Source organism: Choristoneura fumiferana, chromosome 14 (genome assembly GCF_025370935.1).
Source record: "Choristoneura fumiferana chromosome 14, NRCan_CFum_1, whole genome shotgun sequence".
NCBI lineage: Eukaryota > Metazoa > Arthropoda > Insecta > Lepidoptera > Tortricidae > Choristoneura > Choristoneura fumiferana.
The window spans coordinates 11,558,333-11,574,632 of NC_133485.1; the positions used below are offsets into that span (position 1 = coordinate 11,558,333).

Below are 16,300 nucleotides of genomic sequence, written 5' to 3' on the forward strand. Positions count from 1 at the left end.
GAAAAAAACAGGAATTATTCGATTTGTTCCGTGAACATTCTACAAAGACTTGTACTCCAAGCTAGTCGTTCGTCGATATATGAAATAATTTCAGTCAGACGTTTTTCGAAAAAGGTAGGTCAAGACGAGTGCCTTTGCAAACTCTGTGGCATTACGTTTCTGTCAAATTCATTGCCTGACAATGTTCAATATGACCTGTTCTCGTACAGGGTATTCGATTATATTCCTCCTCTGCAGCAATGTTACAGATGTTTAAGTTTAATCACTCCCAAGATCTGCAGCGGCAAACAGCGCTGCAGTTGTTGTGCTGGTGATCATCACTATAAAGAATGCGATAAACCAAACGAGCTTTCTTGCGTAAATTGCAGCGGGCCACATATGGCTATTTCAAGGACTTGCCCAATAAAAATGCAAAAAATGATGGAGAAAAAGAGTAAAATTACTTACTCTTCTATTGTAAATACCAAAAACGCTGTGGACTTTCCCCCGTAAAAAACTACTCAGCAAACTGTACAAAATGTAAATTCGGATGTAAATAAGCCTTTATATCCACTGTAAATAAGACACAGAACCAAACGAAAGTCACTTCTGTTGCTGATGTTAAAACTCAGCTATTAGGTAATAATGATCTGACTATGGCTATTGTTCGTACATTAATCCAATTGGCTAATAATGCTGATGACACTCCCGTTACTACCACAACAATTAAAGAGATGCTTTTAAAAATTATCTTAAATGGATTCTAGTTCTCATAATTCACAGTTAAGAATCGCTCTTCATAATATTCAAAGTGTTAAAAAACAAAAAACCTTTAATTATTAAGTTTTTAAAAGAAAATAATATAGATATCTGCCTACTGAATGAAACATGGCTTAAAGAAAATCAAACTTTTAACATTCCTGGTTACAATATATTTTATAAAATGCGAAAAATGAACATGGAGGTGTAGCCATCCTGATAAAATCATTTTTTAAGTGTAAATTATTACAAACTGATTTTTATGAGGACATTCAAGCAATTGCTTTATCGCTGTCTGTTGAAAGTGGTAATATGTCAATATTATGTGTCTATTGTCCACCAACTGGAGGCCTTATGCGTATTAATAATTTACGGAAATTAATAAATGACCTACCTAAACCCATTTTTGTAGCAGGAGACTTTAATGCTCACCACATAGCTTTCGGCTGCGTTTCCACTAAGGGTCGTGGCCAACAATTGTTCGACATGATTGACGAGTGTAATTTATGTATATTAAATGATGGCAGCTTTACAACTCTTAATTATCCTAATCGCAATCCTTCTGCTATAGACGTTAGTCTAATCAGTCCTTGTATTGCCCCTCTTTGTGAGTGGTCAGTACATGATGACAACATGGGAAGTTATCATTTCCCAACTATAACAGACATAACACTCTCAATAGACAGATATCAAATAAACCCTCCTGTTGACAAGTTTTTGTATAACAAGGCAGACTGGGAAAAGTTTAAAAATTATCAATTGATATGTTTAACGATTTGACTGTGGACAATGAGACCCTTTGGAATCATATAATCAGTTTTGTATTCGACTCAACACACTTAAGCAAGAATGCATACCTAAATTTACTAAAACTTCAACTTTTCGAAGTAAACCTCCGGCACCCTGGTGGAATGATAAATGTGAACAGAGTGTTGTCAACTCTTATGAGGCTTTAAAGTGCTACAGAGCTACTCCTACTATTGAAAATTACATACATTACAAAAAAATTGATGCTATTAAAAAAAGGACTATTGCTGAGGAAAAAAGAATGGCTGGCAAAGACTTTGCGACAATTTTAATAGAACTACACCAATAAGCGTTATTTGGAATTACATTAAAATGTTTAAAGGTATGAATAAAAGTAAAAACAAATCATACAACGATGAGTTTATCGCATCCTTTTTAGATAAGTTGTCAGAGGACAGCACAGTTAGTTTCGACAATCTAGATGTATACTTTAATCTTAATAATAATAATGAGAAATCCAAGTTTCTGTTAGAACCTTTCTCAAGAAATGAATTTTTACTAAGCCTTCAATCTCGTAAAAATACAAGCCCTGGTTTAGACGATTTTCCCTACATACTAATTAAAAGCTTGGATTCAACTGTACAAGATATTTTATTAGATATATTCAATGCACTATGGTCAAAACAAATAATTCCTCAGCCGTGGAAAACCCAGTGCGTGATTCCAGTTCTCAAACCAGATAAGTCCCCAGATTGTGCTGATTCATATCGGCCTATTTCCTTGTCATCATGCATTGGTAAAGTTTTTGAAAATATGGTAAAATGTCGCCTCGACTGGTTTGTTGAATCAAATAGCATTATTCCGCATGTGCAATATGGATTCAGACGAGGTAGGAGCTGCGCAGACAGCTTCTTATCCCTTATAACAGATCTGAAATATGCAAAAAATAGTAATGTTAGTGTTGCATGTGTTTTTTTGGATGTCAAAGGAGCATTTGATAATGTTCATCCTGGAATATTAGTTAAGGTGTTAACTAACTTGGGAATACCGGGGTTACTTGCCAAGTGGGTGCATGAATTTCTAGTTAACCGAACATTATATGTGAAACATAATAATATAATACATGGCCCAAGATCTGTGTCTAAAGGCACTATGCAAGGTGCAATTCTGTCACCTTTGCTATATAATTTGTATACTAGTGAGATTTGTAAATATGTAAATACAGATTTTGTAAATATTTTACAGTTTGCTGATGACCTTGTACTATATAGTGTCAATAATGATGTAGACATAGCCATCCATAAAATTAACTACGCTCTTAAGGAACTACATTTATTTTACCATAACAGATTACACCTACAAATTAATCCAACAAAAAGCAGTTCTATGATTTTTAGTAAGGACTCTCCTTCTAATAATATTATATTCAATAATGAAGTAATTTCCCAAGTTAACCATCATAAATTTTTAGGCATAGTTATTGAGAATAACTTAACTTTTGAAAAACATATTAAATATATATCTCAAAACTCCACAAAAGGGCTAAATATTATGAGGTGTCTAGCGGGAGTATCTTGGGGGGCAGACCCAAAGATACTTTCAATTTTGTATAAAGCAATAGTTAGAAGCCATTTTGACTATAGTTGTTTAGCTTACTTAGATAGTAATTATGTACATAGACTAGACATTATTCAGAATAAGGCTTTGAGGGTGATTTCAGGAGCTTTCTGCTCAACTCCCATTAGAGCAATGGAGGTTGAAACAACAATCATGCCTCTTGTATTGAGAAGATTACTACTGGCAGAAAGACATAGTGTGAAGCTATTAGCTTCAAACAATCAAAATATAATTAAAAAAATAATACCTTGTGAATTAGACTGCCATGATCCTATGACTACAGGTGCCGATCTTCTCAATGGCCAGGCTCCCAAAGTCTCTCGCATCCTGCTGGAAATGAGGAAGAAATTCCCATCATTGTATGCAATGTCACCTTGGCCATGTTATTCACATTCATTCAGTTTTTTATTCCCTCAAGTTTCAGTAATTAGGGCTTCCATCACCTCTAATCAGGATATGTTAGAATTTTTAAGTGAAAATGAAGATTACTACAAACTTTATACAGATGGCAGTAAGGGAGAAAATTATGTTCGTAGTGCTGTTTATAACCCTCAAAATAAATTTGTTCAAAGCTTTGTTCTGAATAGTAATTGTAGTATATTTACTGCGGAGGCATATGCTGTTTTAGAAGCACTCAAGTTAATTGCATTTACTAATAGTTACCATAAATTTTGATTCTTACTGACTCTTTAAGTCTAATTAAATCTCTGGAAAGCTTTAAAGTTCATTTTAAAACATCATACATGATTTTTAAAATAAGAGAAATCATTAACAATTATAGAAGAAAAGGATTGGAAATTTCTTTTATGTGGATACCGTCACATAAAGGAATAACAGGCAATGAAATAGCTGATAAGGCTGCATATGATGGAATCAATGCGATAGATGTGTCATTAATTGTAAATATTCCGGTTACTGATTGTTATGCCGCCATTAAACATGACATACAAAAATTGTGGCAAGAATTTTGGAAGAAGGATCAGGAAGTCAAGGGGAAATGGTATGGAAGCATTCAGCAAGACTTACCAGTCAAACCATGGTATGATAAGCTCAAGTCACCCAGCCGTGATTTTATCACCACAATCAATCGTCTTCGTTTTGGCCATACTAAGACACCTGCACATCTGACCAGACTTGGAATTGTACATAATAATAAATGCAACAACTGCGGAGGTATCGGCGATATAGACCATTTGATTTTTTCCTGTCCGGCATACTCTTTGGATAGGTTAATCCTGGCTAGTGAAGTTAAAGTGTTATCATCAGCTAACGACCCCTCCCGCCGCCTCAGTGATTTGTTGAAAAATGTGGACTGTTTTATACCATCTTTAAATATATTAAAAATACTTTCAAAGAACTTTGACATTACAGTGAAATGTGAAACATACTCTGATGCTCCGATCAACGATTAGTACCTCTGATGTGAAAATTAAAAGTTGTGAAGTGAATGACTTACGTGACGTTTAATAAATGGTGTTACCAATGAGCAAATAACTGATATGACAACATGAAAATAAAGACTTGGCTTAAAGGTCTAGTAACCAGGCCATAAAATTAAAAAAAAAAAAAAAAACACTAATGGACTGACTGGCTTTATCTGACGTGACGTGGACATGACAATGACTTTGACTTTGTCAAAATCATGCAGTTCAGACGAATTATTATTCTTAATGTACCTACAAAAATATTCCTTAATTTTGATGAGTTTTAGATAAAGATCTACCAAACCTTGTTACTTCAAACATCTTTCTTCCTGCCAACCACCGCGTCGCATTGATGTTCAACATATTTTCTCTGAGAACTTGTCGAAGTTCTGTTTTTTTGTATGTACGCACCGCATCGTAGTTACATAATAGTACCTTATATTTTGTGTAATTATGTCATCCAGGTGCAGACTTTTGTGGAGCAGGATATCGAGAATTAAATTTGAACGCAGAACTCTTACTAGGTTCAGTATACCTAAAGTATTGCCTAAACAAACTGCTGTGCCATGTACGCTTGGATTCTCGCTGTTTACATGGCTAGGATTCCAAACTAAATTGAGTGCTGAAGATGAGCTGATTCAGACCATAAAGCACTGCATACTTTTTATTCAAAGATTGGAATATGAAAAGGCAGAGCAACTACTTCATATTGCGTTGAGGCAAGCTCAACAAATCCATCATCAACTTGGCATAACGTACATCTACGATGTTATGGCGAACTTGGCACTCGAAAAAGAACAATTAGACAAAGCAAAACAGCTATTTGTTGCAGTCGCACAAAGAGTAATGGCTGATGGAGCAACAGAAGATGATCCAAGGGTTGTTCATATTAGTATCAAACTGGCCAGGATTAGTCATTTGAAAAAAGAATACTCAACAGCGCAGCTGGGCTATGATTGGTGCATGCAGAAGTTAACTGATGCCCAAAAAAAAGATCCTAATGAAGAAACAAAGAAATTGCTTGCTATTACAGAGGATTGGTATGGAAGGCTGTTTTTGGATTGTGATAAAATAGAACAAGGGTTAAAATTGCTGATGAGCGCACTAGATCGCATGCAAACAGTTGATGATGTAGGCAAAGAACATATCATGGTCCAGTTGAATGATATTGGAACTGTTTGTGATCAACTCGGCAGGACCGATGAGAGTATAGAATATTTCAAACAAGCCATAGATATTGGCAAGAGTTTGCCAGAAGCTGAAGACTTGGGGATCATGTATGTTAACCTAGGTAGAGCATATTTGAAGAAGCAATTGATAGAGGAGGCTAGGAAAACTTGTGGATATGGATGGAAGTTGGCTGTCCAGGAAAATAACAAGGAGATTAAGGCGGAAGCTGAACAATGCCTGAAGGAGGTCCAAAGTAAAAGTTGAAATGTAATAATTTGAAAAAGGGACTACGTTCATAGATTGCGTAACAATGTTTTTGTCTGCTGTAATACTGACAGAAAACATATTACAAAGTTTATATGAGTAGATACTTGTACTGACCTAATTCTCTCATGCTGTTCTTTAAAAAGTTACTGTAATTTTATTTTTGCCTATAAATTAACAGGATAGCAGCATCATAAAATAGGTTCTTTTAGTAATTATCACTATTTGATTACCATGTCAATACTACATTTTTATGAATTGACCTGAATCCATATTTGTTTTAATGTATTTGGTTTAGATTAGAACATAGCAAGCAAAGAAGTGCAGTACTTGCTATTTGTTCTATGAAACAAACTAATGTTTAAAATCTAATGTATTGTGTATAGGACAAGATTATTCACGGTTGTTCCTTTGGCTATTCCTTCGATGGAACCATTGCGTTTATTTTTTTGCCTTTGATTCGTAGAATTGAAGATGCTACTGCAAAAGGGACAGAGACGAAAGTAAACGCAGTTCTTCCTTCAAGTCTAGTGAATGAACTAGTGCAAAAAGAATGCAATAGTTCCATCAAAGCAACATCCTAAGGATCTACTGGGAATAATCCTGGACAAATGAGAAGCACTCATAAAGTGGTCCCTTTCACAGAAGACATATTAAAACAAATGTAAATAAAAAATGAAAAAAAAAAAAAGAATTTGAAAAAGGAAGATTTTTATTTTATCTCATGTGGCACAAAAGTGAGAACTTATATTAGCTATAGATAACCTTAGAATTAAATGCACTCTGAGTGTTTGAAGCCAGCTAAGCTGGTTCATGTTATTTTGCGCTCTCTTTTGTGACACTGAAGGGCTCGGCGACGAGTTCGGCGCGGGAGTCGGTGATGACCACGTCCTTGACTGGCCGATCGTTGGCACCGGTGGTGGTCTTCTCAACTCTACGAATAACATCCTGCAACAATTAAAAATTATATTGAATAAAAGAACATCAATAAAAGAAAATTATATTGACAAAACAAACGAAGTGACGTGCTATGTAGGTACGCCACAGAAAAACCAGCGACAAATCAACTTGATTTTTAATTCTATTGCAGAAGGATCACCCTGTTAAACTAAGTTATCAATGAGTCAGTTCCGCTCGCGGTGGAAACCGGGCTTAAAATATTTGTAGTAGAGTAGGCACATATGCATAGCCGTGGTGGCCTCGTAGTACCTGTAATTTTCGGAATTTATGTTCGAAATTTACTACGAGCGTTATGGTGAAGGAGAACAGTGTGAGGAAACCTGCACACAAGGGCGAACAGATTTAATGGTGTATGTAAAGTTCCCAATTCGCATTTAGCCCGCATGGGACATATATAGAGAAGATGATAATGTGCCTAACATGTTTTGGACCAATGTAAAATTGTGATTGTGACTGTCTCTAATTTTTCTCTCTTCTCCTATTTATGTCTTTGTTGTGATGTAGTGTGTTTTTATGTCAATGAATGTTGTGAGTTTGAGTTTGAAACACCTACATTAAAAAAAAGTTAGAATACAATAAAATACCTAGTGACGACAGAGTTTCGGTTTAAAGAAATTTATTACTCTCAAAAGAAATTTACATTTCACTTAATGAGAAATCATGCATGTTAGTAGTGAACGTTATTGATTTATTGCAATATATTATACATTACATCACATTAGTGTTGTTAATTCAATTTTACATTAAAACAAATAGAATAAGCCAAAAACACAAGAAAAATCATGGAGAAAGAATAAATAAATCGAGTTTTCTTCCAACAACCTGTTTCTCAACGTCAAAATAGTATTAACATGGTTCAGCTGCGTCTGAGAAAATTGTAATGATGATTTGACACGAACATACTTAACAGTTCCTTGAAAAAACCATATTGTATTCGCGCCATTTGTAAGTAGAAGACAATGATTTACAAACATTGGTGTCAAGTAACTGCATACAGTCCCATAAAACTGATGAACTGTATCCTACAGTCATTTGAATTCTTTCATAAATTTTTTATGCAACAAAGAGCTACGGGGTCTCCTAGTAACCTTCGTACGCATTTATGTTAATAGCAATATAGTAGTATCTTATATAAAAAACATATTTATAAACAATTACAATCCGTGAGCTCTTAGAAGAACCTTTGGGTTTCGGGGGAAATCGGAAGGATGCGTTAGTAAAAACCGGCCAAGAGCGTGTCGTACACGCCCAAAATAGGGTTCCGTAGCCATTACGAAAAATTAAGTAATATTTTTCTAAGGATTTCGTATTTTATACGGAATCTTCTAAGTTTAGGTATATTTTATACCTTAGGCTGATATTTACTCTTAAACTACTAATAATTCTCAAGCAAACTTGGCCGTTATAGTTTTCCTTGAAAGTTTGATATACTTACTCTTTTTTCCATCCACCGGTTTAGATTTTAGAAGGGGGGACGCTCGATTTTCATGAAAATTTGCACTTTCAAGTTGAATATTTCGCAAACATATCACTGAATCGAAAAATCGTACTAGAAACCCCTAATGGTTTTAAAAGACCTATCCAACGATACCCCACACTGTAGGATTGGATGAGAAAAAAAATTTTTTTTTAGAATTTTTTATTGTACCATTTTGTCGGCATAGCTTACATATATATCCGTGCAAAATTACAGCTTTCTAGCATTGATAGTCCAATTGACCAAAGCCGCGGACGGACGGACAGACAGACAGACATGGCGAAACTATAAGGGTTCCGTTTTTGCCATTATGGCTCCGGAACCCTAAAAATGACAATTGTCTTTTTGACTTAGTAGAAATCCATCACGCAAAGAGTGCACTCGTTGTGTTTTCATTGATTTATATAGAGCAGTTAAAAACCACCAGTTACTTATTTATTTAGTTTGTTATTTTTCGGAAATTGATTTCCATGTGGAGTCAACTTAAATAGGGTATTTCTGTAAAGAGCCAATAACGGGAAATTGTTTATACATACATACATACATAAAATCACGCCTCTTTCCCAACGGGGTAGGCATCATTAGGAGACTACATCCTTCCACTTGCTACGATTCTGGCATACAACTCTCGCTTCCTTCTACATTCATCAATCTTTTCGTGCATGCACGTCGATTTAGAGGCAAAATTGTTTATAATGTATATAAATATTTTGTAAAGAAGCTGAAAGTTACAAGAAAAGTGTTGATCGTAAATATTTTAATAAGGTTCTCGACCGAGTTATAGAAGCAACGGGGATTTCGAAAAGTACATTAAAAAATTATTAAACGAAAGCAGACCTAAAAAATTCATTTGACATACCCAAGAGAAGTAGATAATAACAACAGCTCTATATACTTTTCTTTATTTTTTTATTCGACTGGATGGCAAACGAGTAAGTGGGTCTCCTGATGGTAAGAGATCACCACCGCCCATAAACATCTGCAACACCAGGGGTATTGCAGATGCGTTGCCAACCTGGAGGCCTAAGATGGGATACCTCAAGTGCCAGTAATTTCACCGGCTATCTTACTCTCCACGCCGAAACACAATAGTGCAAGCACTGCTGCTTTACGGCAGGATTAGCGAGCAAGATGGTGGCAGCAATCCGGGCGGACCTTGCACAAGGTCCCCTACTACCTGCAAGCCTACCACTTCCAAATTAAAGTAGTGTGTTAAGGCGGGGTGTTCTCTATTTAAATTAACGATGGAAGAATTCTAAAATGCTAATTTTGTTTTATTTGTACTTATCATGACATGACAAAAAGTAATATTCTTAATAGAATATTCTGAATAGAATAAGCATGTTTCGGGTATAGACGATGACACGCGATCGTGATATGCGGTTCTGTTCTGTTATCAACTTGCAAAACTTTTCAGTTATCGTAAAAAGTTATGTAAAGAATAATCATCAGTACAAAATAAACCTTACTATAATATATTACACTTCTTAATCTTTTTCTAATTTATTAAAATTAGAAAAAGATAAATAAGTGTAATATGATTATAGTAAGGTTTATTTTGTTTAGGTTAATTTATTAAAATTAGAAAAAGATAAAGAAGTGTAATATTATTATAGTATGGTTTATTTTGTACTGATGATTATTCTTTACATAACTTTTTACGATAACTGAAAAGTTTTGCAAGTTGATAACAGAACAGAACCGCATATCACGATCGCGCGTCATCGTCTACACCCGAAGCATGCTTCTAAAATCCAAAGGTTTTTTTAAGAGCTCACGTAGTGTAATACTTTGTGCGAGTGCGACCTAAAGCTAGCGAGTGCTTAGGGCGCCAGATAGGGCCTTATTCAATAAATTATAATACAAGCTGTTGCCTGCGACTTCATCTACGAAGGCTTTGTTTAGTTCTTGTTAATGACAACCCCAAAACGACACTTGATGTGTCGTTGACAAATCGAATATGTTAGCGCAACCACCATAATGTTAGGATAACAAAACGTTTAGAACATTATATCGAGCTAGTATATTTCCAATGGTTGTTAGACATATGCATTGGATATTTTTATCCGTTTGGCAACAAACGCCACTAACCATTAGTGGTGTCGTCGACAAATCCTTTTTGGCAACCGCACTCCTAGGGGTATCGTTAAAAGATCGTTATCCCTATCCCTAAATTTGTAATTCCTTGTAAAAAGTATCCTACTGTGATAAGTTAATCCAGTGGCCGCCGTATTGTCTAGCGTCCGACCGAGTGCTGGCGCGCGATCGCATACGCCGTCTCATTCTACCCTCATCCTATCCTCCTAACGCCCCGAGTCCTTTCCATCTCAGCCTATATACGCCCTACTGCTGGGCACAGGCCTCCTCTCAGAACAAGAGGGCTTGGGGCCATAGTTTCCCACGCGGGCCCAGTCCGGATTATTAACTACACCCGCACCATTGAATTGCTTCGCAGGTTTGTGCAGGTCTCCTCACGATGTTTTCCTTCACCGCAAAGCTCGTGGTAAATTTCAAATGTAATTCCGCACATGAATTTCGAAAAACTCAGAGGTGCGAGCCGGGGGTTTGAACCCCGCCACTAGGCCGGTCCACTAGGCCACCACGAGTTTTTTGAGTTCTTTATAAAGGACTTATTGTAATTTGAACATTAAACTCTATCATACATAAATGACAAAGTTTAATGTTCATAAATCAAAATTTTGACTTGGGCGTTAGGAGGCTATAGGTACCGTGTAACAGAACAAAGTGACGAAAACGACTGATTCCGAGAGTTATAAACTTACCAACTTCACTACCGGGGATCTGTCCAACCAGCCAAAAATCCTGCATACACCAATTGCTATCTTTTTCGTTTAAAAAAAAACGTAATTTTAATTTTGAACATACCATGCCTTCCAAGATCTTGCCGAACACGACGTGACGTCCGTCTAACCAGGGTGTCTTGGTGGTGGTGATGAAGAACTGGGAGCCATTGGTGTCCTTGCCAGCGTTGGCCATCGAGAGCCACCCGGCGCCGTAATGGCGCAGCTTGAAGTTCTCGTCCTCGAAACGGTCGCCGTAAATGCTGCGTCCTGGGGATAATATATGGATGTTATGTAGGTAAAGTAGGAAAATTTTTGGGGATACATCCGAAAATTGACATTGGATTATTCAATCTATACTTGTCTTTAAAAACTGTCTACAGAAAAACTCCGTGTCGTGCAGGCAGAGAACAATGGAGGGAACAATGCTCGGCTCGCTCGGAATAATAAAATTTCTAAACCGCAATTTAAATAAAGCTATGATTCATAGCTAGGGGTCCATATCGGTTCGCATACTTATTGAAAATCCGAATGTAATGTTTGTCAGAATGACAGTTTGTCATAACTCTCTTTTAGGGTTCGTAGCCAAAATTGCAAAAACGGAATTCTTATAGTTTCGCCATGTCTGTCTGTCCGTCCGCGGCTTTGCTCAGGGACTATCAATGCTAGAAAGTCTTTGAGTATTTATCTAGATAAATCAGGACTCTAACTATCGCCATACCGAATTTCGTCTAAATCGGTTCAGCGGTCCTACTTTCACATTTATAATATTAGTAGGGATGATATGATACATCCCAAGCCCTCTTGTTCTGAGAAGAGGCCTGTGCCCAGCAGTGGGACGTATATAGGCTGGGATGGATTTGGATATGATACATCGAAGCGTCGCGCCCCAGCTTCGTGCGGGTCCCTCTCCCTCGGGTATATTTTTGTGTACCTAAATGGAGCTGAAAAATGTTAATTCAAGGCACCTTTGTCTAATCTTTCGCGCTTTGAAGCCGGGCAAAGTTTCTAGTTATATTATAATAAAGCATGCATAGTTAGTTTGTGATATTTCTACAGTTTACTATGGTTATTGGGCCACTGTGCTACAGAAAGCAAATCAATTAATATAATATAAACAAAGCTACACGCGTGTAAAAATCAATTAAATCGATTATCGGTTAATGAAAATCTAAACGTGTTACGTGTATTGATAAGTTTTTATGGATCAATATTATACCCATTCATATCAAGTTTCCAAACCTTAATAGCTGTAGTTGTTTTAACAGCGTTGTTTTAAGTGAAATCTTATCCGGTCGTTAAATAATTGGTTGTTACAAAACAATAAAAGGAAATCTAGTAAGTATTCGAATATACTGGTTTAGCAAATCAGTATATTCGAATACTAGATTTTAAAAAATCTTCCACAACGACCACAACTCTGTTAGCCAAACAATAAAGGAATACCTACCTATTTGAACAAATAAAAATATGCTTGTCTATTCCCCATATATTAACCTAGTCTCAATCTAACTATAGTTATGTATAAATAAAGTGTAATGTGCCTTGTCGAAATCTACACTTTTTCGAGGATTCCTTAGTTAAAATGTAGGTAAATTTGGAGTATGTGTAGGGAAGAAACAAGCAAGACAGAAGAGAAATATATAGCTTACCTTCTGTGGTGAAGACTCTTTTTATTTATATAGGAAAACTCAAACTACAGTTTTAGGGACTAGGTACGTCAATTTTCATACATAGTGTAGTGTCATGGAAACAAGATAGGTAATTATAAGCTTGTATTTTAACGACCACATGCGACCTTTATATAAACCGCGACCCCTTTGACCTCGTCCACAAGATTAGCTCTTTAGTGCAAATATCGCGTCATTAGTGGGGGGAAGAAGTTTTTTTTTATTGGGGCAACTCTTTTTCAGTTTTTAACCCCCGACGCAAAAAGAGGGGTGAACTCTTTGTTTTTAACCCCCGACGCAAAAGGAAGGGGTGTTATAAGTTTGACCGCTATGTGTGTCTGTCTGTGGCACCATAGCTCTTAAACGGGTGGACCGATTTGAAAGCGGTTTTTTTTATTTGAAAGTAGGTTTTCTAGCGATGGTTCTTAGATATGTTTTATCAAAATCGGTTCAGCCGTTTCAAGATCATCAGCTCTTTTGTTCGCTGCGGTAGGAATCTTAGACGCATAACGGGTATTTACTTTCAAACATATTTGGGACCTAAAATTTGAAACACCCATATATGCTATATAACTATGCAAGATTATGGAATTCTCGGCCTGATGCTGCAGCCAGGATATCCAGAACACTAGTAGGTAAACTCTTGATAAAACCATAGCAGATATATCGTGTTTGGATTCGTTTCGATCATTATTTGATTCTACATACAATGCAATGGTGGCAACAGGGTGAGCTGATGCTGCAGCCAGGATATCCAGCACACTAGTATACTCTATAAAAAATAATAGCACATATGTCGTGTTTGGATTCGTTTTGATCAGTAATTGATTCTACATACAATGCAGTGGTGGCAACACGACGAGCTGATGCTACAGCCAGGATATCCAGTACACCAGTATACTCTTGAAAAAATAATAGCAGATATGTCGTGTTTGATTCCTTTTGATCTGTATTTGATTCTACATACAATGCAATGGTGGCAACAAGATGAGCTGATGCGACACACTAGTACACTTAAAAAAAAAAATATCAGTTTAAAAAACATGAAATAAAAAACTTAAATTAAAAATTTAAAAAACCCCGACAAAAAAACCCCAGCAAAAATAAAAATAAAAACGCCCGAAAAAAACGCCGCTAAAAAAGACAACTAAAAAGTAAAAAATAATTATGCACTACCTAGCTGTTGCCCGCGACTTCATCTGCGAAGAATTCGTTTATCCCTATCCCGCGGGGACTATGCTGATTTCCAGTGAAATTAGCCTAAGTTAATTTAGTATAAGTATCTAGTAATATTTTTTTATCTAAGCGTTGTTCGGTGTCAGGAGACCGCTACTTTAAAAATACAACATATGTACTTTAGTTTCCTGTTAACCTTGTTGAACTAGAGGAAGGGTTCTGCATGAAAACACATGTGTTGCACAGACGTAACTGTCTTTGACATGGACTTGCAGAGTAACAAAGTTGAATGGTTGAAGTTATGTCTGAATGAATTAATAATATGTTTGCTTGTATTTTCACAGAGTAAAACGAAATGCTATCACTTGTGTAAAAATAAATTTTCACAAAGACACTGCAAAAGATCCAATTGTCGTGAATTATAAACTTGGGTGTCTGCAGATCTAAATATTATGAGCATAATGAGCCTTGTTTATTTCAGACAATATTTTGCAGGAAATGTTTTCAAGATCAGTTTCTTTGTTCCATTTGGATTGCAGCCAAAATCTTCCTTTTGCTAAAGGACTTGTTCCGTTAATATATTTTATTGCAATTTTCTTTCTCACTTATATAGGAATCTGTTGAGAGAGATTATAAAGAAAAATGTGTCATCTCAGAAAAATCTTGGAATTAATTTTTAACTCAATCTCATTATGTAGGTACTTAATAGAAATAATGATAAATCTTATTAGATTACAAACCAATTTGAAACAAATATCTACATTAAATGGTGTAAGGTGTTATTGTTAATGTTGCTGCTTTAGTTTTAATTTACAGCAGTTTTTACAAAGGGATTTGAGTCCATGATATTTGTTCCAGAGACATTTAATACTGGCTCTCTGTTGCAATAAATTGTATGCTTGCCAAATTTTATTTTAGGGCTTTTGAGTGTGAAATGGTTGCAAGCAAAAAATAAAGCTTTCACTTCTAATAGGTATAATAGTAAGATTTTTTTGTATGATGAAGAAAGTTTCATCAGTAGAGAATAGCAAAGAAAGAAAGAAAGAAAGAAAATAATTTATTTATAACAGCAATGAAACATAAATTAGTAAATATAACAAAAAGAAGTGTAGCAGGTATTGTTGTTCAATACTTTTAGCACTACACAGATTATTTTAGGGGATCTTTTCTTACAGATCATGCATGAGGAAGCATCAATCCCAGCAATTAGGTTTTACTCTGTCATTGCCCTCTGTATATTTTCTTTCATCCTCCCTGCTTCCATGCACATACCTCACTTAGTCTAATAAATAATAAAAATATTTACCGCCAGTTCCATCTCCCTTGGTGAAATCACCACCTTGGATCATGAAGTTGTCAATCACCCTGTGAAACTTGCTTCCTTTGTAGCCTTCGCCTGCAGGCTTCTGTGCTAATTGGTAGAAGTTCTCCGTAGTCTTTGGGACAGTCTTTCCGAAAAGACCAATGACAACCGTTCCAATATTCTCATCTCCCATTGATAAGTCAAAGCTAACCTGTAGAAGTTTATTTTTATCAATAACATGAAGGGCTACCAAATTGATTCACAAAAGTGACTGATTGAATTGACCTGCGAGTAGATTAGGATTGATAGCAGGAGAATTCAAAAGGTCTTTTATTGTTTAATTAAAGTTGTGTTGATGTCTCCAACTTGGCATACAACGGTATGTCAAGCAAACGGTACGCTTAACGAAGCGGACAAAAGACTTGACGCGTCATTGAATGAGGTCACGAACCTTACAATGGTCATCAACTCCCATAAAAAAATCTTGCTTAAAAGTCATATAAATAAAAAAAGTGGTTGAGAAAAGTTTAAGTAACATACCTTGTGAGTAACTTTAGGTCCCTTAGGGGCTTCATCAGACCGGACCGCTACGATAAACAAGAGCAGACCGAGGGTCGTCGCGAAAGTACCCATGATGAGTATAAGTTTATATTTTTTTCTTAAAATCTTAGCTAATTAAAAAACACTATTTTTGACGAAGGCTGCTCGGCAATGGAGCAGACCTTTATGCCACTGGCTAAATAACGAGTGAGGTGAGGTGAGGTGCCCGTCGCCGCCGATCGCGAAGCGCCACGTTACCAACGAAACGGAAGCGTACAATACAGCGACCCCACCACCCACGTAAGGGCAAAGCAACGCTCTTCAGAATCAGAATTATTGCTGTCGCAAAATGGGCTGTATACTAATTGGCTACGAATGTTTTCTGCTTAGCTAATAAAGCTAGCAGCAAGCAA

General features: G+C 36.2%; 3 protein-coding genes and 1 long non-coding RNA gene across 4 annotated transcripts in view; 2 read left to right on the forward strand and 2 right to left on the reverse strand.

Moving 5' to 3' along the window:
- The window catches only part of Stoml2 (stomatin like 2), a 41,944-nt gene that overhangs the window by 11,010 nt on the left and 14,634 nt on the right, over window positions 1–16,300 (forward strand). The window lies entirely within an intron of this gene.
- Window positions 2,118–4,419, reverse strand: LOC141434653 (uncharacterized). The gene is made up of 3 exons (XR_012452078.1): window positions 4,129–4,419; window positions 3,350–3,432; window positions 2,118–2,415 (listed from the first exon to the last, which is right to left on the reverse strand). It is a non-coding gene; the product is annotated as an uncharacterized lncRNA (long non-coding RNA).
- On the forward strand, window positions 4,754–6,619 carry LOC141435133 (tetratricopeptide repeat protein 19 homolog, mitochondrial-like). The gene has a single exon (XM_074097712.1). The coding sequence runs from the start codon at window positions 4,980–4,982 to the stop codon at window positions 5,958–5,960; it is 981 nt and encodes a 326-aa protein (XP_073953813.1). The 5' UTR covers window positions 4,754–4,979; the 3' UTR covers window positions 5,961–6,619.
- On the reverse strand, window positions 6,652–16,274 carry LOC141435134 (peptidyl-prolyl cis-trans isomerase B-like). The gene is made up of 4 exons (XM_074097713.1): window positions 15,888–16,274; window positions 15,351–15,558; window positions 11,284–11,468; window positions 6,652–6,908 (listed from the first exon to the last, which is right to left on the reverse strand). Exons 1-4 carry the CDS (start codon window positions 15,978–15,980, stop codon window positions 6,777–6,779), a joined length of 618 nt encoding a protein of 205 aa, XP_073953814.1. The 5' UTR covers window positions 15,981–16,274; the 3' UTR covers window positions 6,652–6,776.